We start from the raw sequence: 27,634 nt of genomic DNA, 5'->3' as shown, positions 1-27,634 counted from the left end.
CATTATAAATATATATGCACCCAACATAGGAGCACCTGAATACATAAGGCAACTGCTAACAGCTATAAAAGAGGAAATCAACAGTAACACAATAATAGTGGGGGACTTCAACACCTCACTTACACCAATGGACAGATCATCCAAACAGAAAATTAATAAGTAAACACAAGCTTTAAATGGCACAATAGACCAGATAGATTTAATTGATATTTACAGGATATTCCATCCAAAAACAGCAGATTACACTTTCTTCTCAAGTGCGCACAGAACATTTTCCAGGATAGATCACATCTTGGGTCACAAATCAAGCCTCAGTAAATTTAAGAAAATTGAAATCATATCAAGCATGTTTTCTTACCAAAACGCTATGAGATTAGAAATCAATTACAGGGGAAAAAAACGTAAAAAACACAAACACATGGAGGCTAAACAATACATTACTAAATAACCAAGAGATACTGAAGAAATCAAAGAGGAAATCAAAAAATACCTAGAGACAAATAACAATGAAAACACGATGACCCAAAACCTATGGGATGCAGCAAAAGCAGTTCTAAGAGGGAAATTTATAGCTATACAAGCCTACCTCAAGAAACAAGAAAAATCTCAAATAAACAATCTAACCCTACACCTAAAGGAACTAGAGAAAGAAGAACAAACAAAACCCAAAGTTAGCAGAAAAAAAGAAATAATAAAGATCAGATCAGAAATAAATGAAATAGAAACAAAGAAAACAATAGCAAAGATCAATAAAACTAAAAGCTGATTCTTTGAGAAGATAAACAAAATTGATAAACCATTAGCCAGACTCATCAATAAAAAGAGGGAGAGGACCCAAATCAATAAAATTAGAAATGAAAAACTAGAAGTTACAACAGACACCGCAGAAATACAAACCATCCTGAGAGACTACTACAAGCAACTCTATGCCAATAAAATGGACAACCTGGAGGAAATGGACAAATTTGTAGAAAGATATAACCTTCCAAGACTGAACCACGAAGAAATAGAAAATATGAACAGACCAATCACAAGTAATGAAATTGAAACAGATTAAAAATCTTCCAACAAACAAAAATCCAGGACCAGATGGCTTCACAGCTGAATTCTATCAAACATTTAGAGAAGAGCTAACACCCATCCTTCTCAAACCCTTCCCAAAAAATTGCAGAGGAAGGAACACTCCCAAACTCATCCTATGAGGCCAAAATCACCCTGATACCAAAACCAGACAAAGACTATGAAAAAAAGAAAATTACAGACCAATATCACTGATGAATATAGATGCAAAAATCCTCAACAAAAAACTAGCAAACATAAACCAACAACACATTAAAAGGATCATAGACCATGATCAAGTGGGATTTATCCCAGGGATGCAAGCATTCTTCAATATACGCAAATCAATCAATGTGATACACCATATTAACAAATTGAAGAATAAAAACCATATGATCATCTGAATAGATGCAGAAAAAGCTTTTGACAAAATTCAACACCCATTTATGATAAAAACCCTCCAGAAAGTAGGCATAGAGGGAACTTACCTCAACATGATAAAGGCCATATATGACAAACCCACAGCCAATGTCGTTCTCAATGGTGAAAACTAAAACCTTTTCCTCTAAGATCAGGAACAAGACAAGGATGTCCACTCTCACCACTATTATTCAACATAATTTTGGAAGTCCTAGCCATAGCAATCAGAGAAGAAAAAGAAATAAAAGGAATACAAATTGGAAAAGAAGAAGTAAAACTGTCACTGTTTGCAGATGACAGGATACTATATATAGAGAATCCTAAAGATGCCACCGGAAAACTACTAGAGCTAATCAATGAATTTGGTAAAGTAGCAGGATACAAAATTAATGTACAGAAATCTCTTGCATTCCTATACACTAATGATGAAAAATCTGAAAGAGGAATTAAGGAAACACTCCCATTTACCATTGCAACAAAAAGAATAAAATACCTAGGAATAAACCTACCTAGGGAGACAAAAGACCTGAATGCAGAAAATTATGACACTGATGAAAGAAATTAAAGATGATACCAACAGATGGAGAGATATACCATGTTCTTGGATTGGAAGAATCAATATTGTGAAAATGACTATACTACCCAAAGCAATCTACAGATTCAATGCAATCCCTATCAAATTACCAATGGCATTTTTTATGGAACTAGAACAAAAAATCTTAAAATTTGTATGGAGACACAAAAGACCCCAAATAGCCAAAGCAGTCTTGAGGGAAAAAAACAGAGCTGGAGGAATCAGACTCCCTGACTTCAGACTATATTACAAAGCTACAGTAATCAAGACAATATGGTACTGGCACAAAAACAGAAATATAGATCAATGGAACAAGATAGAAAGTCCAGAGATAAACCCACGCACCTATGGTCAACAAATCTATGAAAAAGGAGGCAAGGATATACAATGGAGAAAAGACATTCTCTTCAATAAGTGGTGCTGGGGAAACTGCACAGCTACATGTAAAAGAATGAAATTAGAACACTCCCTAACACCATACACAAATATAAACTCAAACTGGATTAGAGACCTAAATGTAAGACCGGACACTATAAAACTCTTAGATGAAAACATAGGAAGAACACTCTTTGACATAAATCACAGCAAGATCCTTTTTGACCCACCTCCTAGAGTAATGGAAATAAAAACAAAAATAAACAAATGGGACCTAATGAAACTTAAAAGCTTTTGCACAGCAAAGGAAACCATAAACAAGACGAAAAGACAACCCTCAGAATGGGAGAAAATATTTGCAAACGAAACAACGAACAAAGGATTAATCTCCAAAGTATATAAACAGCTCATGCAGCTCAATATTAAAAACAAACAAACAAACAAAAAACCCAATACAAAAATGGGAAGAAGACTTAAATAGACATTTCTCCAAAGAAGACATACAGATGGCCAAGAAGCACATGAAAAGCTGCTCAACATCACTAATTATTAGAGAAATGCAAATCAAAACTACAATGAGGTATCAACTCACACCAGTTAGAATGGGCATCATCCGAAAATCTACAAACAACAAATGCTGGAGAGGGTGTGGAGAAAAGGGTACCCTCTTGCACTGTTGGTGGGAATGTACATTGATACAGCCACTATGGAGAACAGTATGGAGGTTCCTTAAAAAACTAAAAATAGAACTACCATATGACCCAGCAATCTCACTACTGGGAATATACCCAGAGAAAATCATAATTCAAAAAAACAGGGCTTCCCTGGTGGCACAGTGGTTGAGAGTCCGCCTGCCGATGCAGGGGACACGGGTTCATGCCCCGGTCCAGGAAGATCCCACATGCAGTGCAGCGGCTGGGCCCATAAGCCACGGCCACTGAGCCTGCGCGCCCGGAGCCTGTGCTCAACAACGGGAGAGGCCACAACAGTGAGAGGCCCGCGTACCATAAAAAAAACAAAACAAAAAACAAAACAACACATGCACCCCAATGTTCATTGCAGCACTGTTTACAATAGCCAGGTCATGGAAGCAACCTAAATGCCCATCGACAGAAGAATGGATAAAGAAGATGTGGTACATATACACAATGGAATATTACTCAGCCATAAAAAGGAACGAAATTGGGACATCTGTAGAGACATGGATGGATCTAGAGGCTGTCATACCGAGTGAAGTAAGTCAGAAAGAGAAAAACAAATATCATATATTAACGCATATATGTGGAACCTAGAAAAATGGTACAGATGAACCAGTTTGCAGGGCAGAAATTGAGACACAGATGTAGAGAACAAACGTATGGACATCAAGGGGAGAAAGCGGTGGGGGGTGGGGGTGTGTGTGTTGAACTGGGCAATTGGGATTGACATGTATACACTGATGTGTATAAAATGGATGACTATCAAGAAGCTGCTGTATAAAAAAAATTAAATTAAAAAAAATTTTTTAAGAGATTTAAAAAGCAGAGGAATAAACAAATAAGAAATAAAATAAGAAAATTCTCAACCAGTGAGGTCAAGTGTAACTCAGAGTCAGCTGAGATCACCCTGTCCTTTGCAATGGAATGAAATGGGCTTGCCTCCAGCAGGGAACTGCCCCTGCTAAAATTCCCAGGAGCGGGTTTCCCTGGTGGCGCAGTGGTTGAGAGTCCGCCTGCCGATGCAGGGGACGCGGGTTCGTGACCCGGTCCGGGAAGATCCCACATGCCGTGAAGCGGCTGGGCCCATGAACCATGGCCGCTGAGCCTGCGCGTCCGGAGCCTGTGCTCCGCAAAGGGAGAGGGCACAACCCGCATACTGCAAAAAAAAAAAAAAAATTCCCAGGAGCTTATGTTGTCACAGTCACTCCGAGCTCTGAGTCTTTGTATCCTTGAACTCCCCAGCCCACTCACAGGTCACCTCCCACAGCTGTTCCCTGCCCCAGCAGATCCAGGAGTGGGACTCACCCCTGTCATTCGACTTTGTCTCCTCAAAATCACTCACATGACTCATTTGTGAGCATGACAGATATTCCTTAGGTTTGGGGCAATGGTTGGGTTTCAAGTTGCCATGTGCCTGGGCCATTCTTCATCCTCTGACTCCCCTCCCCACAGACACACTCCCCTCATTAGTGAAGATCAGCGTCTGTAATGCCTCAGGTCTCACCCAACAGCACAGAAGACCTGGCAGAGGCTCTGAGATGCCACCCTACCCTGTCCCCATTCTCACCCAGTTCCTAGGGGTAGAAGGGAGTAATGTGGCGATACATATTCCTCCCCCTTAGAACTTCATTTTTTGTGACGATAGATTTGTGGGCAACGTGGCAAAGCCTTGGACTCCCTCTCAGAATAATGTTTTTAAAAACACAAAACAAGATATGTTAAAAATGAATTGTAGCCCAGAACTAGAAACAATCCTAATTGCCCTTCAGTGGGCAAATGGTTCAACTAATTGCTAATGTGTCTACCATGGAATACTTCTCAAGGACAAAAAGGAACACACTATTATCTACACAATTTGGATACATCTCAAGGGAATTATACATAATGAAAACAAGGCAATCTCAAAAGGTTACACACTTCTACAAACTTTTGAAAATATGTAAACCTCAAAAGGGTAGAGATTTCATTACATAACATTCTTGAAATGACAAAATTGTAGAGATGGGGAACAGAATAGTGGATGCCAGGGCTTGGGAAGGGAGAGGGAGGCAAGAGTCTGCCTATGAAAGAAGAGCATGAGGGGTCCTTGTGGTGATGGAGTTGTCTGGGGGCACACATATCTACACATGTGATAAACTGCATATAAAACTGGTGAAATCTGAATAAGGTATGTGGGTGGATATAGCAATGTCAATTTGCTGGTTGTGACAATGTACTATAATTTTGCAACAGGTTATACGGGGAGAAACTAGGTGAAAGGTATACAGGATCTTTCTGTATTATTTTTTGCAAATGCAAGTCTACAATTATGCTAAGATAATTTTTTTTAATGTAAAAAATTATTCTGAAATGCAGTTCTTAAAGTATTTTAAAAACACATTTATGATATAGTAATATATGCATTTCATTATTGACACATTTAAAAAGATCTAGCGACAAATCTTACAACTACCATGACAGTGATGAATATAAATGATATTTTAAGATACCTGTGACAAGGTCCTGCTAATACTACTGTTTTGTTGCTTACATTCACAATCAAAGATGTTAATTTTGTCAGAGGTTAATGAAAATAAAAACGTAAATTTTCTTCCTATCCAAATTCAGGTTTCCCTGAGTCATATCATGGGCCCCCAAGTTAAGAACTCCTGCCTTGTTTAAAATGGCAACTTGCCTCCTCCGTTTTACAAGCTATAATGAACACAGAGGGCAAAGAGTAGCAGAGGGAGCATCTCTGGAAGAGGTGGTGGTCACACCGCATTGGTCATGGCAGGGTGGGGCATTTTTGAAACGTTAATTGATGTTTCCCCCTATTGACTTTCCCTCCACTCAAATAGCCAGAACTTAGGAAAGATCTTTCAATTTTCCTTGTCCTTAGGGTACAGGAGTTTGAGGAAATTAAGGTTCTCTTTGTATCCTACATCAAACTAAAATATTATTCCCCAGGCTGGGGAGAAGATGAGAGGCCTGAGGGAAGCACGTCAATCTAGACACTAGACTGACCCTGTGCCCTGCCTCTCGGTCAGAGACCCGGGGTTTGTGCAATCCAGGGGAAGAGAGACATGGCACACGGTGAGTCCAAGGTGAGTACGGCCACAGGCAGCCCCATCCCATTCCCTAGCTTGGCACAGAAGCAACAAAATGAACTGCCAGGCCTGAAGGTGCTGGTGGACCATACTGAGTGTGGACGTATAGGGCTGGTGACCAACAAGGAGGCAGGAAATGATGTCTAAGTGGAGGCCCATGTGGACAGATTCTACCAAGAACCACGTGGCACAGTGCTTGCCTGGGCCTTGGCACTGACTGAATCTCTTAGACCTGATGCAATTCTGGGCAAAGGGTGCCCCTCACACTGACTGATATTTATTTTCCATTATCCTGTGGATCGGAGTCTCAAAACAGAAAATAAGTTGTTCTAGAAAATATAATCCTATTTTCTTATATACTTGAGTTTGTGGTCAAGAGCTAGCGGCATAGCTCCTGCAGCAGGTGCTGTTGCTGGTGCTCCTATACTCTACCCTCACTTATACCTACTTAGTATACACTGGCTGACTCCCGACTGGAAACACCCACGCTGCTTTGTCTGAGGGCTTGCTCTGTCTAACAAAGCCTGTTTCACCCCTGCCCACCAGTGCCGCACGCCAGAAGTTCCAGGGAAGTAGTGCCTCTCGCTGCTTCAAGAGCCCTCAACCAATGGCTGTGGTGAGTTGTTACAAATATAGCCCACATCCCTTGCCCTTTGGGTGAAATAACTCTCAGGTGTATGGTCCATTCTGTTTCTTGAATTTCTCCAAAGGGATTACACTCCAGCTAGCCACAGATGTAACTGGGTTGATAACACATCCTTTAGGTGACCTTCCCTCCCCTGCCTCACTTCCCCACTATCCTGTCTGTGTCTCCATCTCCCAAATAAACTACTACCTGAACCACATGACATTGCCAATGGCTGACCTTCTTTGCCTTATTAAAAAAAAAAAAAGGCAACTTTATATAGTTCAAACTAAAATTTAGCTCAAATCTCTGTCTCTGGGTCTGCTAAGACATTTATCTACATACTCCATCCAAGAACTGTCCCCTTGAGTTGCCACCCAGCCACCTCTGTGGTGGATCAGTGGGAGGAAACTGCTGAACCAAATCCAGGAGAATGAAACCCTGAGATCTAGAGAGGACTAGTCTGCCTCCTCAAGTTCCAAAGGACAGTGGGTCTCGGGAGAGGTGAGGCAAAACAACACAGAGGTTGCTTCAGGTTGGGGATATGCTCCACCCAGATATTACATATCATAGTGGGAAGTGTAGCCATAAAATGAGGAAACCATGAGATAATAAAATGCTATAATTGGAAATGTGATGAAGTGTTTGGAAGCAGAAGACCTGGGTGTGGGCTGAAAATCTGCAAAAAGGAACATTTGTATGATCTCAGGAAGGCAACTGTGAAAAGTACCAGGGCCCTATTTGGCCTGATTCCAGGCCTGCCTCCTAGAGAACTCAGTCCCTTGGAGGTGGAGGGCTCTGGGCATATAAATGGTCTGGAGAACACTTTGGCTAAATCAGAACCCCGAACATAGGGACTTCCCTGGTGGCACAGTGGTTAAGAAACTAAGCCCGTGCACCACAACTACTGAGCCTGAGAGCCACAACTACTGAAGCCTGCGCGCCTAGAGCCCGTGTTCCACCACAAGAGAAGCCACCGCAATGAGAAGCCCGCGCACCACAACGAGAAGCCCGCGCACCACAACGAAGAGTAGCCCCAACTAGAGAAAGCCCGCGTGTAGCAACGAAGACCCAACGCAGCCAAAAATTAATAAACAAACAAACAAATAGAGCCCCGAACATAACATAGCACGTTAGCCACCCAGCAAAATTAATCTGCCTCCATGGCTCAGAGGGTGTGGGGACCACCCTACTAGGTAGCAGGGCAGGAGCAGAACTTGGACCAGAAGCCAGGCCTGTTTCCACCTGAGCAGGTGTTTTTGCCTGTAACCCACAGGAGGAAAAGCATTTTACCTAGCAGTCCACTGCACAAGTTACACAAAATAATAATTACCCCGACTACCCATAATGCGCTTTGATATTTTCAATTCTATTGTTTCACATTTCTTAAATGCTGGACATGACACATTAACTGATTTCACAACTCACTTCTGGGTGGTGACCCACAGTTTGAAATACTGCCCTTGAATGTATCCAGAAATGAAAGGATGTGGACAGTAATGCTAGACTTCTCCTAAATACTGTGTATTTACCATCAGCCTCCATGTCCCATTCAAGGCTGCAGGGAATGCTGGGCTGGGCCACGAGAGCCTCTAAATTTCTGTAAAGTGGACATACAGAACAGACTTGTGGTTGCCAAGGTGTGGGGGGGGTGGATTGGGAGTTTGGGATTAGCAGATGCAAACTATTATAGATAAACAACGAGGACCTACTGTATAGAACAGGGAACTATATTCAATATCCTGTGATAAACCATAATGGAAAAGAATAGGAAAAAGAATTGTATACATATGTATATATACATACATATATGTGTATGTATATGTATGTATATACAGCTAATCACTTTTCTGTACAGCAGAAATTAACACAACACTGTAAATCAACTATACTTCAATAAATTACAAAAAATAAAATTCCGTAGAGTTAAGGTGGTTCCTATTTCCTAATCCAGTGATTCAAACCAGGCATTGCCACTACTTTCACATTCTTTGCCACATCCCATACCACCTGTATTTCGGCACTTTTTAAAACTTAAATACTCACACTAGCCTTGTCTTATGGAGTACTACTGGTGAAATCAAAGGTTTGAAGTTATTCCCTGATGCAAAGTAAAACAAAAACACAGTGATGAAAATAAAACATGCCTTCTGTGTTCCACGTTAAATCATAGAGCTAGTGGCCCTCCCTCCCCTGCTCTTTTCACAAGAAAATAATCCAGCCTCTGTATAGTTCAAGCTGTCCTTAACCCCTAGAAAGGCTTTGTCCTTCTGTCTGTCCACCTCTCCAATGATAATCAGCACTATTATCATGGCTAATGACATTTAAACTCATTTAATCTTCACACCAGCCCTATGAATTTCTCGGGTCACTCCACTTTACAGATGAGGAAGCAGGTATGGAGAGATCAGGCAGACTTGCCCATAGCTAGGAAGTGATGGAGCCAGGTTTCGAACACAGGTCGTCTGACAGCAGAGCCTATGTGCCTAACTACTACGCTGTACTGCCCCCCTCTGAAGGTGCCCATCCCTAATGTCAGCCCTAGTGTTGCCTCTTACAGGAGAGCTTCCTGGACTACCCGTCCCAAAATATTGTTCTTCCTCTATTCCCAAAGCATTCACTTCTTGCCTGTTTAATTCATTTGAAGGTTAATCATAAACTACTTGGAGACACTGCCTCTACCAGGCTGGGAGCCTTGAAAGGATGGCTACATGTTATTCTTCTGTGTATCTCTGCGTCCAACAGCCTGTCTGAGGCATTGGAGGCCTTCAGTGTCTCTTGGGCCCTGTGATCTCTCCTTGTTATTTAACAAACGCCCAGCACTCTTTGCAAGTCTCCAGCTCACAGGCTGGTTTCCAGTAAACCCTGGGAACAGTCAAAGGGTAGGGAAGATGAGTCAGAGACAATAGAATCAAGGGGTCTTAACCTGGGTCCACAGATTCCCAATGGACCCACGCCTAGTACGCAGGAGGTCTCTGAACTTAAATGGGAACAAGATAACATCCTTATTTTCACTGGCCTCTGATGGAAATTCAGCATTTCCTTCAAATGGAATTCGACCTGTGACTTTGTCACCAGTAAAGTCACTGATAGTTTCATTTCACGTCACTATTATAGCAGACAATCTCAAAATATTTATACTCATAATTTCCTGGAAATTCTGGTCGTTTTCAGACTCACTGCTATATCTTGTATTTAAGACATCAGTAAAGAAACACATATATAGCATATACCATGCCACAGTAGGAAAAAATAGCTTAGATCTGTATTTTAATAGGATTGGCATTTCTTGGCAATTTCAATAGGATCAGTAATCTTATGTGTTTTATTTTAGACTTTTAAAAACATTACTTTGAGATGGGCCCATAGGCTTTACCACACTGCCAGCGGAAGCCACGGTACAAGAAAAAGGTTAAGAGCTGGGTTTGGAGCAAGACAGATCTGAGTTCAAACCTTAATTCTGCCATTTACAAACCAAGTTACCTGGGTCTCAGTTCCCTCATCTGTATAATGGGGATTACTACCTACCTTACTGAGCTAGCATCTAGCATCTGAATAAAGGTGATATCCAAACCCAGCCTAGACTGCCTCGTGAGGCAGACAAAGCCTGGGGATAGTGGAGCCCTCAGCTTCCCACCTCTCCTGTCAGAGAAGTCATTTGTCCCCCTCAGTGTGGCTGAGACCAAATCCCTGTGGCATCACAGAAAGGCTAACTTCAGACCCTTCTTAGATACTCTATCCCATTTCTGAGCCCAGAATCTGCACCCCACTCCCCAGTTTGGCTGACATTATGAGACTCACTGGAGGGGCCAGTCACCCTCCTTTAAGCACTGACATGCATTTCCACACTTTTCCACTGGGTGGGGCTGGTTCACACTCTTAATCTGTCAGCAGGACCAGGAGCAGAGCCAGAACATTTCAGAGTTGGGACCATCCCCCAACCCAGCCCCTGCTTCCTGACGCTCCCCCCTCCCCCGCCCCCAACCACCCTAATTGAGCCTGACGTGCAGAAAAGTGCCCCCTCTGTGCTCCTTTCCAGTAACCCACTACTCTTAGAATGGTGGTGATTATCCTTTTAATATCATAGATTAGTTTTGCCTGTTTTTAAACTTTATTTAAACATAGTCATATTGCACATATTCTTTTGTGTTTGATTTCTTTTGCTCAACATTATGTTTGTGAGAGTACATGCCACTGTAGTTCATTTATTCTCATTGCCCTATAGGTTCCATTGGGTGAATATTCAATAATTTATTTGTCTGTTTATTGTTGAGTCAGCATTTGAATAGAGTCCAGTTTAGGGTTTGCTTTGTGGTTGCTCCCTGGAGGATGGTATGCATGCCTCCACCCATCCAAAATTGGTTTGGAACTGGAGACTAATGACACAATACACTCACAAGAGGATCTGAAAGATTAGTCACATAGCAAAGCTTTCTGGGGAGAGCAAGGCCCACATTCAAACCAGCCCGCTTGGCTTAAGCAGAAGGGGCAAGTGGCTCTAGTTTTTACAGTGGTTGGGAAGAAGACTCCCTCTCCCACTGGCTGAAGTTTGAGTGGTCTTAATATCCCACTCATGTCAAGGAAGCAAGTACCCGGGTTTTCTTATTGGCATGTCCAGGAGTGGGGCAAAAAAAGGAAAAGGGGAGTGATGGGGCTTGCAGGCTGTCATGATCAAACATCAAAAATAGAATCAGAGGGCTTCCCTGGTGGTGCAGTGCTTAAGGATCTGCCTGCCAATACAGGGGATACGGGTTCCAGCCCTGGTCTGGGAAGATCCCACATGCCGTAGAGCAACTAAGCCTGTGTGCCACAACTAACTGAGCCTGTGCTCTAGAGCCCATGATCCACAACTACTGAAGTCCGTGAGCCACAACTACTGAAGTCCGTGAGCCACAACTACTGAAGCCCGCTCGCCTAGAGCCCGTGCTCTGCAACAAAAGAAGCCCCAGCAATGAGAAGCCCATGCACCGCAACAAAGAGTAGCCCCCACTCACCGCAACTAGAGAAAGCCCACGCACAGCAACGAAGACCCAACACAACCATAAATAAATAAATAAATAACAAAAGTAAAATAAGGTACTAAAAAAAAATAGAATCAGATTCTTTATTACACCATTACTACAAGTAGTACTGCTATGAACATCCTTGTAGAAGCCTTTTGGCAAATATTACTCGTTTCTCATGGGTGTCTCTAGGAGTGCAGTTGCTGGGGAATGTGTTTGTCTTGGGTAAATACTGCCAAATAGTTTTTCAAAGTGACTGTACCAAATTACATTCCATTCAACATGCCAGTTTGTCTATCCATTCTGCAGCTGAGGGACATTTGGCTTGTTCCCCGTTTTCTGTGATTACAAATAAAGCTGCTATAAACATTCATATGCAGGTTTTGGGGTGAATATAGGTTTTCATTTCTCTTGGGTAAAAACTAGGAAAGAAACAGCTAGGTTGTATGGTAAGTATATGTTTAGCTGTGTAAGAAACCAGGCAAATCGTTTTCCAAGGTGGCTGTACCATTTTGCATCTCCACCAGCAAAATATGCGAGTTCTGATTGCTCCACAATCCCCTAAGTACTTGGATTGGTCAGTCTTTACTTTTAGTCATTCTACTAAGTGTGAAGTAGTATTTCATTGTGGTATTTATTTGCATTCCCTTAAGAACTAATGACATTGAATACATATGGATGCCAACTTCCCATCCATATATCTTCTTTGGTGAAGTGTCTTTTCAAATCTTTTGTCCATTAAAAAAAAAAAAAAAGGCTGTTTTCTTACTACTGAGTATAGAGGGCTCTCTGTTTATCTTGGATATAAGTTCTTTATCAGGTATATTGTTTGCAAATATTTTCTCCTAGTTTGTGACTTGTGTTTTCATTATTGTAACAGTGTCTTTTGAAGAGCAATAGTTCTTAATTTTAGTGGAGTACAAACAATTTTTTTCTTTTATGGGTTGTGCTTTTCGTGTCTTATCTAAGAAATCTTTGCTTACCCTCAGGTCACAAAGATTTCCTCCTATGCTTTCTTCTAGAAATTTTATAATTTCAGGTTTTACATTTAGGCCTGTGAGTAATGAACCTATATTACCAAGACTTCATAAGATATTATTTGAAAGGGGGTTCTGATAATGGACATATTGAAAGAGGTCAGAGTTTATGTCCAGTAAAACACTGAAGATATATAAGGAGGGCCATAGTTTCTGTGCATAGAGTCAAAAGTTAAGGATTTCTGCTAATCCAGAGTTTATCTTTCAGAAGAAATGGCATGAAGCTCTAGGGGTGATGGGGGCTGCTTTCCTCCCTGTGTCCTCCCTTTAATAGATGTACCATCTACATGTAGTACATAGTTGGTAGCCTACAAATATGCCCTTTCAGGCTATAAATAATGTCAGTCTTGGCTTTGTTTCTCTGCTCCTCAGAGAACCATTTGTTTGGCCTTTCAAAAAGTTAAGAGTTGGGAGGGAGACTTGTTTAATGTAACATGACAAGCAAACCCTAAGTAGCATAACAAATACATAGAGAGTTCATCTTGCAATCAGGATAATTAATTATTTTTTTCCAATTCTTGGCTGCGTTGGGTCTTCGTTGCTGCGCGTGGGCTTTCTCTAGTTGCGGCAAGCGGGGGCTACTCTTCGTTGCAGTGCACGGGCTTCTCATTGTGGTGGCTTCTCATTGCAGAGCACAGGCTCTAGGCACACAGGCTCAGTAGTTCCGGCACACAGGCCCTACAGCATGCAGGCTTCAGTAGTTGTGGCATGCAGGCTCAGTAGTTGTGGCGCATCGGCTTAGTTGCTCTGGGGCATGTGGGATCTTCCCAGACCAGGAATCCAACCCATGTCCCCTGCATTGGCAGGCGGATTCTTAACCACTGCGCCACCAGGGAAGTCCCAGGATAATTTGTAATGAATAACTTTTAACAATTGTCTACCAATGTCCAGGATCTACCTGAACCAATAGAAGTATTATTCCTCTTATGGAGTGAAGAACCTGGGATACTTCTTTAATTTTAGAGGTTATTTTTTTCTATCTACCTTGAGCCACAGTTAAAGTTCATGAGCTATTTTATTCTTCCTTTATACAGGCAAAAGACAACTTGGTTTGTGAAGCCCCAATGGCATTAGTTGCATTAGGCCTTGTTCTAGAATTCCCATAGGTTTTACAATGGGCTTTGCAAGTTTAAAAAAAACAAAAAACAGTTCCAAGGATTAGCACTAGAAAAAGGACATAAAACCAAATGTTCCTATAGGTGAGTAGTTCTCTATATTACAAAGTAGCTAACCAGCAAACATGCTATGTCAGGGAGGATCCATGTCTTACTTAGGTAGCCTTTAGGTGAGGGAAATTTTTATAGCATTTAGCACACTGTGTCCCAAAGGTGGAATAAGCAGCAATCAGAGAACTTAAGAGACAATGTTAAAGTCTGTTGTGCACCAACTACCAGGTGGTCATGGGTCACCACTGAAAAAGACATTTGAAGGAGAAGCTATGATGGAAAGGGGCAGGGAAGAGGGACCCTCCTCATATGCAGCAGTAAACTATGGTGGTAAGCAAGGTGAGGACTGAAGAATCCTATAGTACTAGCCCGGCAGTCTTCTCTTTCACACACTGGACCTGAGGGTATTTATCTGGCATCTCCACACAGTCCCACACTTTGTGGTCTTCACTCAGTGCATCTTGAATGCCACAAAGTAACCCCCTTTTCTTTCTAGGCTAAAGCTTCCCAGGGCTTTGGTGGTCTCTATGAATTGTATCCAGATTTACCTTGTTTGCTATCAGTTTTGATGTAGTTGTGGCTGGTCACCCTTGCACCCTTGAGGATGGTCTACAGCCTCACAGAGCCGTAGGGGTGGCCAAGAGAACATCATAGGGCTCTTTCCATCTAGGTTCTTTATTGAAATTCCTTTTCATAGACCCTGTATCCTGCTGGAACATGCATGCTATATGGATTCTAGGGTGGCCTGGGCTGCAAAGGAACCCAGGACATAACTGAGTACTTGACAAAAAGAATGCAAAAGACAAGTAAGAAAGCTCTCAAGGTTGGAGTGACACTACTGGAAAACCAGCTAGATAACAATGTTGATATGGCTTGAGTCTCGAGATCTGGTAGACTGAAGAACTGCAGTGTCAGAGTTCATCTTGATCTTGGAAGGGTTTCAGGCCATGTAAAGCCCCCTTGTTGCTGTTTTATTTAGTTTTGCTTAGCGCCATAATTTTGCTTCTAGCTCACCAGAGCTTTGGAAGTTGGAAGGGATGTGTGGTCTGTAATGTATACACATTTGAAAAGTTGTCGCATAAAATGAGAACATTAGTCTGAGTTTAGATACAAGTCTATCTTTTTCCAGACAGGAATGCGTTTTTCGAGTTCTCCTGACTGTGGTAACATCTGCCTTCCACTAGGGGTCGCCTCACACCACCCAGAGAATAAGCCTAACAACTCAGATCCAGTGGACAACTCCTAACGATTGGATCATCTTTTTTGGGTGCTTTCCCCCAATACCAGTGACAGATGAAAGGCAGTGTACATAAGAAAAAAACCAATAAATTGGAAAACCCAAGTCAAACCTAGCATTTTTTATTCTATCATGCTCTTCATTTGATAGGCAGGGAGGAGAAGGAGGGACTTGCGACCACAGGTTGCCCATCCTGGTGGAGGCTATAAATAGGTAGCACAGGATAGGAACCTGCTAGCATGTGGGCAGCCTTTTCTGTATCAGGACCCCATTTTGTAGAGGCTCTTCGGTGGTTCTTACATTGGAAAGTGACAAGGGGCTAGAGATCAGAACAGCGAGCTTATAAATGTATTCACACAATGGCCTGCTTCATCTCAAGCATTTCCCTTTATGTACTTCAACTGCTTTAAATAATAAACAAAGCTTTCCTGGGGAGAAATTCATACTTATAAATCCAATACACTAAACTTTAAATGTTTAGGGATCTAAAGGTCTCTTAAATATTAATATATTTTATATTAATATATTAATTAATATATTAATATTAAGAATAATTTAGTAAGATTTCACCTTAGAAAAATGTATATTGCTCAAACATTTCAAACCAGTTACAAAGCTGTCATTCTACCAGACCAAACCCACCCTTCCTGTGACAAATATATAAAGCATCAAATATGTAAAGCCACTTACTTACTTCACACACAAAAAATATTAATGCTAATGGGTCTCTTCCCTTAAATAATTCGATGCTTTACTCTGAAGCTTCCCAGGTTAAAAGATGTTTACCTACCTAAGGAAGGAAGTTACTATACCAGTGTCTGCTAGCAGACTGCTGGGCTGGGAGGCTGAGAATCTTATTGAGAACCCCTGGGCAACACTAAACTCTATATATGATTATGTTAATGACTCCAAAATGTCAAAGTGGTAATAACTGGGTGAAATAATATAATATAATATAATATAATATAATATAATATAATATAATATACAATATCTTGGATTTTCTTTAAAATACTCTAGGAAAAAAAGGAAAATGTTGGGACTTCCCTGGTGGCGCAGTTAAGAATCTGCCTGCCAACGCAGGGGACACAGGTTTGAGCCCTGGTCCGGGAAGATCCCACATGCCGCAGAGCAACTAAGCCCGTGCGCCACAACTACTGAGCCTGTGCTCTAGAGCCTACAAGCCACAACTACTGAGCCCGCGCACCACAATGAAGAGTAGCTCCCGCGTGCCGCAACTAGAGAAAGCCCGCGCACAGCAACAAAGACCCAATGCAGCCTAAAATTAATTAATAAATAAATAAAAGAAAAAGTTAATACATAAATATATACCTAAATACATAAATAGGGGAGTGATCATCTAGTCCACTTCCCTGGGTTCAAGTTTTATGTTATGCATTTTTCTCCCTAAAAGTCCACAGCTCTTAGCCATGTTGATTTTTTGACTCAGTTTCAAAATCTTAAGATACATAAATGTATATATGTTAAGATATGTAAATACCTTTACATAAATATCTCTAGAGACCCTTGAACTTGAAGACCTGATGGAACTGTGCATTCTTTCATATTCATAGGACTATGTAACTCTTGAGGATCTTTAAAATTAGATCCAATTGGATTTTGGATATTTTATGTATATACATATATATATATATATATATATATATATATATATATATATATATATTTTGGCCGTGCCACGCGGCATGCGGGATCTTAGTTCCCCAACCAGGGATCGAACCTGTGGCCCCTGTAGTGGGAGCGCGGCGTCCTAACCACTGGACTGCCAGGGAAGTCCTGGATTTTGGATATTTCACATGGTTTTCTTCTGACTCAAGGACAGAACGTATAGGTTCACGCTACTAATATCCCCTTTGAGTCAGAAAATGTCACCTAACTGCTATTTTTAACAGTTTCTGTATTCTTCATGACACCAATAAACGAGTTAATAACATGATTGAGTAGCAAACTCAACAGTAATGCTCAACAGTGTTTCTACTTAAATTCTTGATTCTGTGATTGTACTTCCTTTTCTTTTATACTGAAAATCTTGATTCCTAAAATAATACACACAGTCACTAGTATGTTCATTCTAACACAAGAAAATGGTTTAAAAATACCATATTAATATGATCAATAAAGCTACAGAATAAAGTCTAAGAGTTTTTATGCAGTTTCTTTTTCAAACTGTCTCCGGAAGTGTCACTCCCATTAAGTATGTGTGGGTAAACCATGTTCTAGAGGTGTGCTGTCCAATACAGTAGCCACTGGCCACATGTGGCTGTTGAGCACTTGAATGTCCGAATTGAGAAGTGGTGCAAGTATAAAGCACACACTAGATTTCAAAGACTTAGCACAATGAAAGAATGTAAATATCTCATTAATAATTTAATATTGATAATATTTTCAATATTTGGGCCTTGACTGGCAAGCAGGACTGCCCCACAACTGGAGTATTAGTAAGCAGAAGGTAAAGAAACCACCCACTCATGCAGATGAAATTTGCCCTCCAGCACCCCCTACTGATAGACTTTACCCTGAGCCTGCTGACAGGAAGAAATGTTCTAATATCACAGGCAAAGCAATGAAGGGTGGATTTGGAATAAGGAGGCATCAAGTGACAACTGGGACACCTCTAAAGGTAGGAGGGCTTGATCTTTTGCTATCAAGGGCTTTTTACAGGTACATAAAAGACTTCCCAGAAAAGAATTTCACCAATAGCCTTAATGAGCTTTTGCCACTTCTGCTGGGTGGAAATTTCCTTGTTTTCTCACAGATCTCTGACTCAGTCTGGCAATGATGAGAGTTTGTTTGTTTTGCCTTAAACATTTCGGGAAATTATGGTCCCAGGATCAGTCTTGGAACTTCTGGGCCATCTCTGGTATAACCAATTCCAAATTATACAAAAGAGGGACCAAGATGTTTTAAATTAACTGACTGGAGAGTTGTTGGAGTTTCCTTCCTGACCCAGACAGGAGCATCCACAGAACATTTATCTAACCTAAGGGGAAAGAGAGTACACCTGATTTTGAGGGGTCTGAGAGGAGAGGGTTACAACAGACGTCAAACAGATAGACCAACAGGTTTCATTTATGATGCTTGCCGGAAGCTACAAAACCTTTCTGAAAAGTAAACCAGCCCAGGGACAGACCTTAGGTACAGAATGACCAGGAGTGCAAGGCAAGGGAGGAGAATATAAAAGTAAGACATTCAGGGATCTCATGAGCTGGGCACCTGCTGCTTCATCCTACATCATACCTCTGCTCTTCTGCTGTGTTGCTCTATATCCTGTTGACTATGCCAAATCGTCAGGGGTGGCGGAGTCACAGACAAAATTTCAAAGCAAGATGTTGTCACTTGTAGGGACTACATTGCAGAAGAAAAGAAGGGAGAATAGGGTCATGGTAGATGGGCCTCTGCCCCAGACTCCTCCTGCCTCTCCTTATGTTCCCTGGGGCACCTTATGGTTGAGGGACACCACTTCAAGTTTCTGCCATGTCCTGTTCTGTATCCCTTTTGCCTCTCAGTTGACACAATGGGGAGACGACTCAAAGAGGAAAGCCACGTGGTGAAAGGACAAAGTGCAGGGGGGCTGGTAGTCAAGAGGCCTTTCTAGTCCCAACTCTGAAATTGGCGTTTTGTAGGAATAAGGCCTCTCTGGGCTTCAGGGCTTTTATCTGTAAAGTTAGAGCTGTTCCAACTCCAGGGCCCTATCAGAAAAGTCAAAGGATGAAAGAGCTGACAGAGCTAGGATTTCGGGAAAAGGTGAAGGGAATAAACAGCAGAGACACAAGCCCTTGGCCTGATCTTCTGCTATTAGCATTGGGGAAGGTGACTCACTCTGGCCCACCCAGAATTGCCCATTATTCCTGGCTCACCACTCCCATTTTCTCCCCTGACCTCCTTGGGAAGAGAATTTCTGGTAAGTCATAGACAGAATGCCTTAGTCATCAACTCAATAGGTGCTATTGCCTAGAGCACAGTCACATGGATGACTTACGTGCACTTAGTAAGCTAATCTTGTTCAAAAGCTGTAAGACTCCTGACACACCTATGTGGACACGAAGACAGCAATTTTGCTGTGCCTTGCCTCTACCAAAGCCCAGGTTTACAGCCTCCTAGGTACTCTGCACTGGTCAAATAACGTGTCTTATACATCCAACCTCTGTGGCCCTCTCACCAACCCTCCTCTCTTCTCTCGTTCTGTCCACCCAAAGCTTGCCCATTCTTCCACCCTGCTCAAGTCTGTTATCCCCCAGACCAGTTCCGTCCCTTCTCTAATTCTCCAATATCAGGTGGCTTGAGGTTCCCCTCCCCCAGGAGTGTTCTGCCCAGCAGTGTTCTGACTAGCTATCAATAAATGGGACCGTGGGGCTTCCCTGGTGGCGCAGTGGTTGAGAGTCCGCCTGCCGATGCAGGGGACACGGGTTCGTACCCCAGTCCGGGAAGATCCCACATGCCGCGGAGCAGCTAGGCCCATGAGCCTGTGCGTCCGGAGCCTGTGCTCCGCAACGGGAGAGGCCACAACAGTGAGAGGCCCACGTACTGCCAAAAAAAAATAAATAAATAAAAATAAATAAAATAAATGGGACCGTGAAGATTGTAACAAAGATATTACTCATTTGGTCAACTATTACACACAACTATGGGCCAGCCCTTATATCATCCTCCTATTTTATTTAGTGTGCACCACCAAAATTGTAGGTACTTCATAATATAATTTTATTTTCTAATGTAATTCTATTTTCAGAGGTTTCTAGAGAAAACAGTTTACATTCTGGCTTGAAAACCTTCCTTACTACACTGTATTCCTGACAAGAAGACTCCAGAAATACCCTAATTAGCCCCTGAAATCATTGGTCTTTAATCCTAAACTAGACAGAATAAAATATCTAACTGGTCTGTGGGATGAATTCACCTCTCCAAATCTCGTAGCCTCAGACCTTCCCAGAACATTCATATATAGGTGGGCTCTGGGAAAATAATAGGCCTCAGAAAATAATTTATTTTGGTTCTGCCAGAAGTGACCCTTCTCGGGATGAACTTGATCTGACTTTCTTTACCTGACATCAAAATGTAATGTAAGTATCCTGTGACCTATCCCACTGAGATTAAAGCTTCTGACTAGAGCTCTTTCCCTTCCTTATTGACTTTACACATATTCTTTCAGGCTTATAGTTTCTTTTATGGGAAAGATTGAAGGGTGTTTGGTAGCTAAAAAGCAATTCAATTTCTCCTTGTTGCCCAAAATTGGCAAACAACCATCATCAAGTCCTTAGTGGGCCTCCTCCCTGTGGGTGAGGGTGTCCAAGTGGAAGCTGGGTGATCAGCTGCCAGAGGATTCCACACTGATCGACAACTGGGAATCAGGAGTCCTGAGGGTTGTTCCAACCTCACAGCTCTGTGAGTCTCTTTCCCACGCACAGAGAGAGACAGAGACAAAGTGGACAAGCCCAACTCCTAGAGCCCTTGTATTGGCACTTGGTCAGATCCTGTGTTAAAGGTTTCTCGTGCAGATATACTGTCTTCTTAACTAAGCTGTAGGTTCCCTAGAGGTAGAGTGCCCTGCCTTTCTTTTCCTGTTCCACTCTCTACAGTACACAGCCTAGGGTTCAATATTTAAAAGGTATTCAATAACCCCCAAATTCTCTCATCCTTTTAATGTCATGCTTTAAAGTCACTAATGAATACTCCATATTAGGGATATGGAGATACAGTTAAGACTTGGTCCCTGCACAAAAGAAACCCATAACATCAGCGTGTAGAAAGACTGACTTGTAATAAAGGCTATATCACAGTTATGGGTGTTGGCTTATCTATATATCATAGTTATGGGTGACAGAAGTTCAAATGAGGAAATTGTACATTTTCGCTGGTGAGATGGATGAAGAAAGACTTGACAGATGAAATCCTTTGGACCTGGGACTCAAAGGATGAACAGTGTTTTACCAGGTGAAAGTGAATACCTAAAAACTTGGATAGAACACTCCACTCAATGATAGCAGGATACACATTCTTCTCAAGTGCACATGGAGCATTCTTCAGGATAGACCATATGTTAGGCCGTAAAACAAGTCTCAATAAATTTAAAAGAACTGAAATCAAACAAAGTATGTTCTCTGACCACAATGGAATTAAATTAAGTCAACAACAGAAGGAAATTTAGGGGATTCACAATTATGTGGAAATTAAACAACATACTCCTAAGTAACCAATGAGTCAAAGAAGAAATCACAAGGGAAACTATAAAATACTTTGAGATGAAAGAAACCAAAAACAAAATACAAAAAACTTACAGGATACAGTGAAAGCAATGCTTAGAAGGAAATGTATAGCTGTAAATGCCTATGTTAAAAAAGAAAAAAGACCTCAAATCAAGGAATTAATCTTCCACCTTAAGACCCTAGAAAAAGTAGAGCAAACTAAACCCAAAGCAAGCATAAGGAAAGACAAAACAAATATTAGAGCAGAAATAAATGAAAGAGAGAACAAAAATACAACAGAGAAAAAAATTTTTTTAAGTTGTTCTTTGAAAAGATCAACAAAATTGAAAAAATTAAAAAAAATAGGAAGAAGGAAAAAAGGGAGAAGACTCAAATCACTAAAATCAGGAATAAAAGAGGGATTAAGAAAGGAATAAGAAGGATTGTAAGGGAATACTATGAACAATTGTATGCCAACAAATTAGATAATTTAGAAGAAATGGACAAATTTCTAGAAAAAATACAAACTACCAAAACTGTCTTAGAAGGAAACAAAAAATCTGAATAGACCTATAATAAAGGATTGAATTAGTAATCAAAAAACTTCCCACAAAGAAAAGCCCATGATCCGATGGCTTCACTGGTGACTTCTACCAAACATTTAAAGAACTACCACCAATCCTTTCAAAATCGATCAAAAAACAGAAGAGGAAGGAACACTTCCCAACTCATTCTATGAGCCATTATTACTCTGATACCAAAATCCAACAGACATTACAAGAAAAGAAAACTGCAGACCAATATCCCTTGTGGATATAGTCTCACACACACACACACACACAATTCAACAAAATACCAGCAAACCAAATCTAACAACATACACTACACACCATAATAAATTGGAATTTTTTCCACGAATGCAAGGTTGGCCCAACATGTTAAAATCAACCAATGTAATACACCATATTACTAGAATAAAAGACAAAAGCACATGATCATCTCAGTAGATGCAGAAAAAAGCATTTGACAATCTTCAACACCCTATGATATGATAAAAGCATGAAATAAACTGGATAGACACTTTTCCAAAGAAACATCAAATGGCCAATGAGCACATAAAAACATACTCAACATTATTAGCATCAGGGAAATGAAAATCAAAACCACAATGAGATACCTCTTTACACCCACTGGGATAGCTCTAATCAAAAAAGATGAACACTAATATGTGTGGATGAGGATGTGGCGAAATTGAAACCCTCATTAACTGCTGCTGGGAATGTAAAATGGTACTGCTCCTCTGGAAAACAATTTGGCAGTTCCTTAAAAAGTTAAACATGGGGGAATTCCCTGGCAGTCCAGTGGTTAGAACTCTGTGCTTTCACTGCCTAGGGCGTGGGTTCAATCCCTTGTCAGGGAACTAAGATCCCACAGCCAAGTACCATGGCCAAAACAAAAAAAGTTAAACATAAAAGTTACCATATGATCCACCTAGGTATAGGTATACACCCAAGAAAATTGAAATTATATATATGTCCACAGAAAAAACATGTACATGACTGTTCCCAATAGTTTTATTCATAATAGCCAAAAAGTAGAAACAATCCAAATGTCCATCAATTGATGAATGGATAAACAAAATGTGGTGTGTGTGTGTGTACATATATGTGTGTATACACACACACACACACATACCCACGCACTGGAATATTATTTAGCCATCAAAAAGGAATGAAACACCTATACATGCTACAACATGGATGAACCTTGAAAGCACTGTGCTAAGTGAAAGAAACCAGATACAAAAGTCCACATATTATATGATTCAATTTTTATGACATATCCAGAATAGGCAAATCCACAGACAAAGAAAATAGATTAGTGATTGCTTGCCTGGGCGGGGGGCTGGGGGGAGGTTGGGGGGAGACAGAGGGCGACTGGGCATGATAGTTAATGGGTATCACCCAGATTTGGCATGATAAAAATGCTGGTCTGGAATTAAAGCTGACCGTTATACAACTTTGTGAATATATTAAAAACCACTGAATCGTACACCCTAAAGGGGTGAATTTTTTGGTATGTGAATTACATCTCAATGTTTTAAAACTTAGTAATCTGAAGCAGTGTGATATACTTAGCATAGAACAAAGTGGAACTAAACTTTGACTTTTATTTGATCATTTGTTGCAATAATGTTAAGGAAGAAAAGCAGAGCACAAGATTCAATAGATTGTAGTAATTCATTCTGCAAACGTTGAATGGAGTTCTTGCCATCCTATGTAACTATGCTAGTTGCTTCAGGGTGTACAAAGCTGAATGGTGCTCAGCTCCTCTCCAAGTGTCTTAGAAGTTAATGGAGAGGTTAGAAGAGGATACAGTGGACTGATAGCCCAAAGAGGGCTGGTTCTGCTTGTCTACTCAAGCATTGCCTATGTCAGAGCAGGCCACCAGGCTTCCATTTCTGGGAGCCCCAGACAGGCCTCCCTGGAAAGACAATGACTGGTGAGATGAAGGCTAACAGGCTGCCCCAGAGACACCTGATGAAGTTACAGAATGAAATCACACCTTGATCTCTCAGATGAGAGAGAGAGAGAGAGAGAGGGAGAACGGGAGAAGGGAGCACAAAAGCACAGCTGTGGGCCCTTCTGTCCAGGGCCCTTGACTGAGAACAGGGAAGGATTGGGTCAGATTATTCTGACCCCTGACTTAGCTTAGTACAAGTTCCTCTAGACAAGTGGGTAGGGAAGGGGTGCTGTAAGACAGAAAAACTCATACATATGAGTTGTCACACAACAGGTTTTATCAGAGATTAAGAAAACAAGGGGAAGGGGTAACTTGTACGGGTTGTACTTGAAAAAGTACAACCTGGGTGGGAAGAGATGTCCTTCCTCAACTTCAACAAAGTGAAAAAGAACAGAGGCACAGCCTGGACTGTATGGGGCCTGATAGAATAATGGGGCATAGCTTAGCACCAAGTGATAGGAGACGGGACAGCATCATGCATAAACACGAGAGTGAGCATGACAGTTGACTCATGTCATGGGTACAGCAATGTGGAGGAGACACAGCTAAGATCACAGGGATGAAAAGAGATGTAAGACTGGCATATAGTGGATATAGCAGGAAGATCCTAGCTTTCTTGACGGGAGCAGATTGGAGTAATAACTCTTCTGTTACCATTTTTATTATTAGGTGTGCTTCCCTGACTCTTCATATCTGAGTGGGGCCCCGAGAAACTAAGGTTACACAGAATACAAAGCAAAGTGCTAAAAATGACTCAACAAAATATAAAGTGCTAGGGAAAGGGAGTGTGTTTCAAAATAAAAATGGGTAGCATCAGGGAATTCCCTGGTGGTCCAGTGATTAGGACTTGGCACTTTCACTGCTGTGGCCCGGGTTCAGTCCTTGGTTGGGGAACTAAGATCTTGCAAGCCACACGGCCTGGGCAAAAAAAAAAAAAAGAAAGAAACAGAAAAAGGAGCAGCATCAGCTTGAAGATCAGGAAAGATTTTTATTTACAAAGGTAGTAGCATATGAAGTTGAAAGGATACAAAAGACTTTAAAAAGTGTTTTCTGATCACAATAAATTTGGTTTGATAAATACAGAAAAGAAAAACACAGAGAAAAAAATGAACATCACAAATTATTATTCTATACTCAGATAAAACCAGCATTAACATTTAAGGGGTACTTCCCTGGTGGTGCAGTGGTTAAGAATCCGCCTGCCAATGCAGGGCACACAAGTTCGATTCCTGGTCTGGGAAAATCCCACATGCCGCGGAGCAACTAAGCCCTTGCACCACAACTACTGAGCCTGCGCTCTAGAGCCCATGTGTCACAACTACTGAAGCCCGCACGCCTAGAGCCCGTGCTCCGCAACGAGAAGCCCGTGCACCGCAACGAAGAGTAGCCCCCGCTCGCCGCAACTAGAGAAAGCCCGCGTGCAGCAACAAAGACCCAACACAGCCAAAAATAAATAAATAAAATAAATAAATTTATTTTTAAAATAAATTACATTCCCCTTAAAAAAAACCACACATTTGGGCTTCCCTGGTGGCGCAGTGGTTGAGAGTCCGCCTGCCGATGCAGGGGACACGGGTTTGTGCCCCGGTCCGGGAAGATCCCACGTGCCGCGGAGCAGCTGGGCCCGTGAACCATGGCCGCTGGGGCCGCGCGTCCGGAGCCTGTGCTCCGCAACGGGAGAGGCCACAACAGTAAAAGGCCCGCGTACCACAAAAAAAAAAAAAAAAAAAACACACATTTGAGGGGTACACCTTTCCTCATTTTATTTATTTATACCTCTATTTATAAATATCTGTAATATCTATAAATATAGATATACAGATATGAAAGTGCATGTGTTTGTGAATATATACATACATATATAGATATACTTACATACACACACACACACACATTTCAAAACAAAAGTTGTGATTGATAAGGATTCTAACAGGGAAAATGGAAGGTAAGAGAAAGACCAGGCACAGGCAAGGAAAAGAAAGCACAGAGGCAATGGAACCTTCCAGAAAGAGTATGAGCTAAACAGGACTGGATTCAAATCCTGCCTCTGCTTCTATGGAAACATAAGCAAGTTACTTAACCATGCTGAAGCTCAGTCTCCTCATGTGTAAAATGGGGATAATAATATTTACTTGATCGAGCTGTTTTAATGATCACTTGAGTACATTAAGTACGTAGCAGTGTCCCCAGAGAATGGGAGGCGCTGAGCGTGTGCTGGTGTTGTACAGCAGGCTGTCTGGGTAGCTGCATGTGGTGCTGCTTGTTTCTGATGTAAGATACTTGCAGGTAAGAGGGAGGGCCAGGGACACTCTCTCACTATAGCTCAGGGATCACAAGGATTCCAGATCCCAGCTAAAGGAAAGAGCGAACTGCCCTTAAGCAACAACTCACCCAATTTCAGGAGAAATCATGATCTGAGCAGGGCACTTAATGCTTAGCCATCTCATGGCCTGTCATTTCCCTCTAATCAGACATACTGTACTAGGCGACAGGCCAAGGTTATGAGGTCACTTTTTCTAGTTATTTTAATACTCATCATTCTAGAAACTCTTCTGACTCTCATAAAACAAAGTAGCAGAAGGACTTTGATGGTTAGCACTTGTCTGCTGATTCACTGAGTGAACTTGGGTCAGGCACGTAATCTTTCTTTTCCAGGTTTTCCAGAAACAGGGTAGGCAGGTTCCTGTCCCTGAGCAAAAGCATCAGCACACGGACGGTAATTCAGGGCCGCCAATTTGGGTGAAGTGTCTGCATAATCCATTTTTCTCTCAGAGTTACAGAAGTAATTGTCCATCCATCTCTGGCAAAGGAGACCATTATCCTGTCCTTATTGAGATATGGATCTAATTTAGATGTTGGCTACGTTTATGAGCCCTCAATTCATTAAGCCATCAAGACAAACAGATGGTGCCTCACAATCAGTGTCACGGCAAAATGACGTGGAGGGCCTGGAGATGTCAACAGAAACCTATTTGCAGTGCCATTGAGTATGGCAGTGCCTTCCGTAAGAGGCACCTCATTCTCGGAGAATTAGCAGGCTGTAAAAATAGCCCTAAATCATTTTTGGGAGAGACAGAGTGGGGGAGGCAGAGAGGCCGTCAGTATCCAAGGCAGTGGGGGAGAGGAGAGGAGGGTTCTGAAAGGGAGACTATCAATGGTGGGTGATCACGAGAATTAAGAAGCCACGGGAGCCCACAGTCCCTGCCCAGCTACTGCAGCCCCAGTAGCTGAAATGCAGCTAGAGTCCCTGAACTCAGGTACTCACCTCTGCAGACAGACAGTCTTGAGTCAACAAGTATTTTCCATGTGCAGCACACCATCAGGTGCTGTGGGCGAAAATGTTTAAGAGGTTCTGATGCCAGGGTGCTTGTAACCCAACGTTCATGCATAACCACGGTACTCTCCATCATACCAAGTACCAGGAGCCAGCTGGGGAGCCCAGATGGAAAATCATGTTTATCCTTTCTGGTGGAAAGAGCTGTTCACCTGTGGTGAACAGAAAGCTTTTGCTTCCAGTGATCGATTCTTTCTTTGCGCAATCTAGTCAAATTACCTGTACACATACAGATTATAAAAATAAGTCAATCTTTTCAGTTATATAGCTTATATAAGATTACAAATTCTCTAA

General features: G+C 41.7%; 1 protein-coding gene across 1 annotated transcript in view; it reads right to left on the bottom strand.

Moving 5' to 3' along the window:
* Window positions 1–27,391, bottom strand: part of ACKR2 (atypical chemokine receptor 2) — a gene marked incomplete at its 3' end in the record, with an annotated part of 46,174 nt that extends 18,783 nt beyond the window's left edge. The window contains exon 1 of the mRNA XM_079712707.1: window positions 27,272–27,391. Coding sequence (XP_079568833.1) covers window positions 27,272–27,326 — 55 coding nt within the window. The 5' untranslated portion in view covers window positions 27,327–27,391. The remainder of the gene's footprint in view (window positions 1–27,271) is intronic.
* Window positions 27,392–27,634: the final 243 nt, after the last annotated feature.

Source organism: Hyperoodon ampullatus (genome assembly GCF_949752795.1).
Source record: "Hyperoodon ampullatus genome assembly, chromosome: 10".
Classification (NCBI taxonomy): domain Eukaryota; kingdom Metazoa; phylum Chordata; class Mammalia; order Artiodactyla; family Ziphiidae; genus Hyperoodon; species Hyperoodon ampullatus.
The sequence above is the reverse complement of the archived record's forward strand: the minus strand, read 5'-3'. Positions and strand labels throughout refer to the sequence as shown.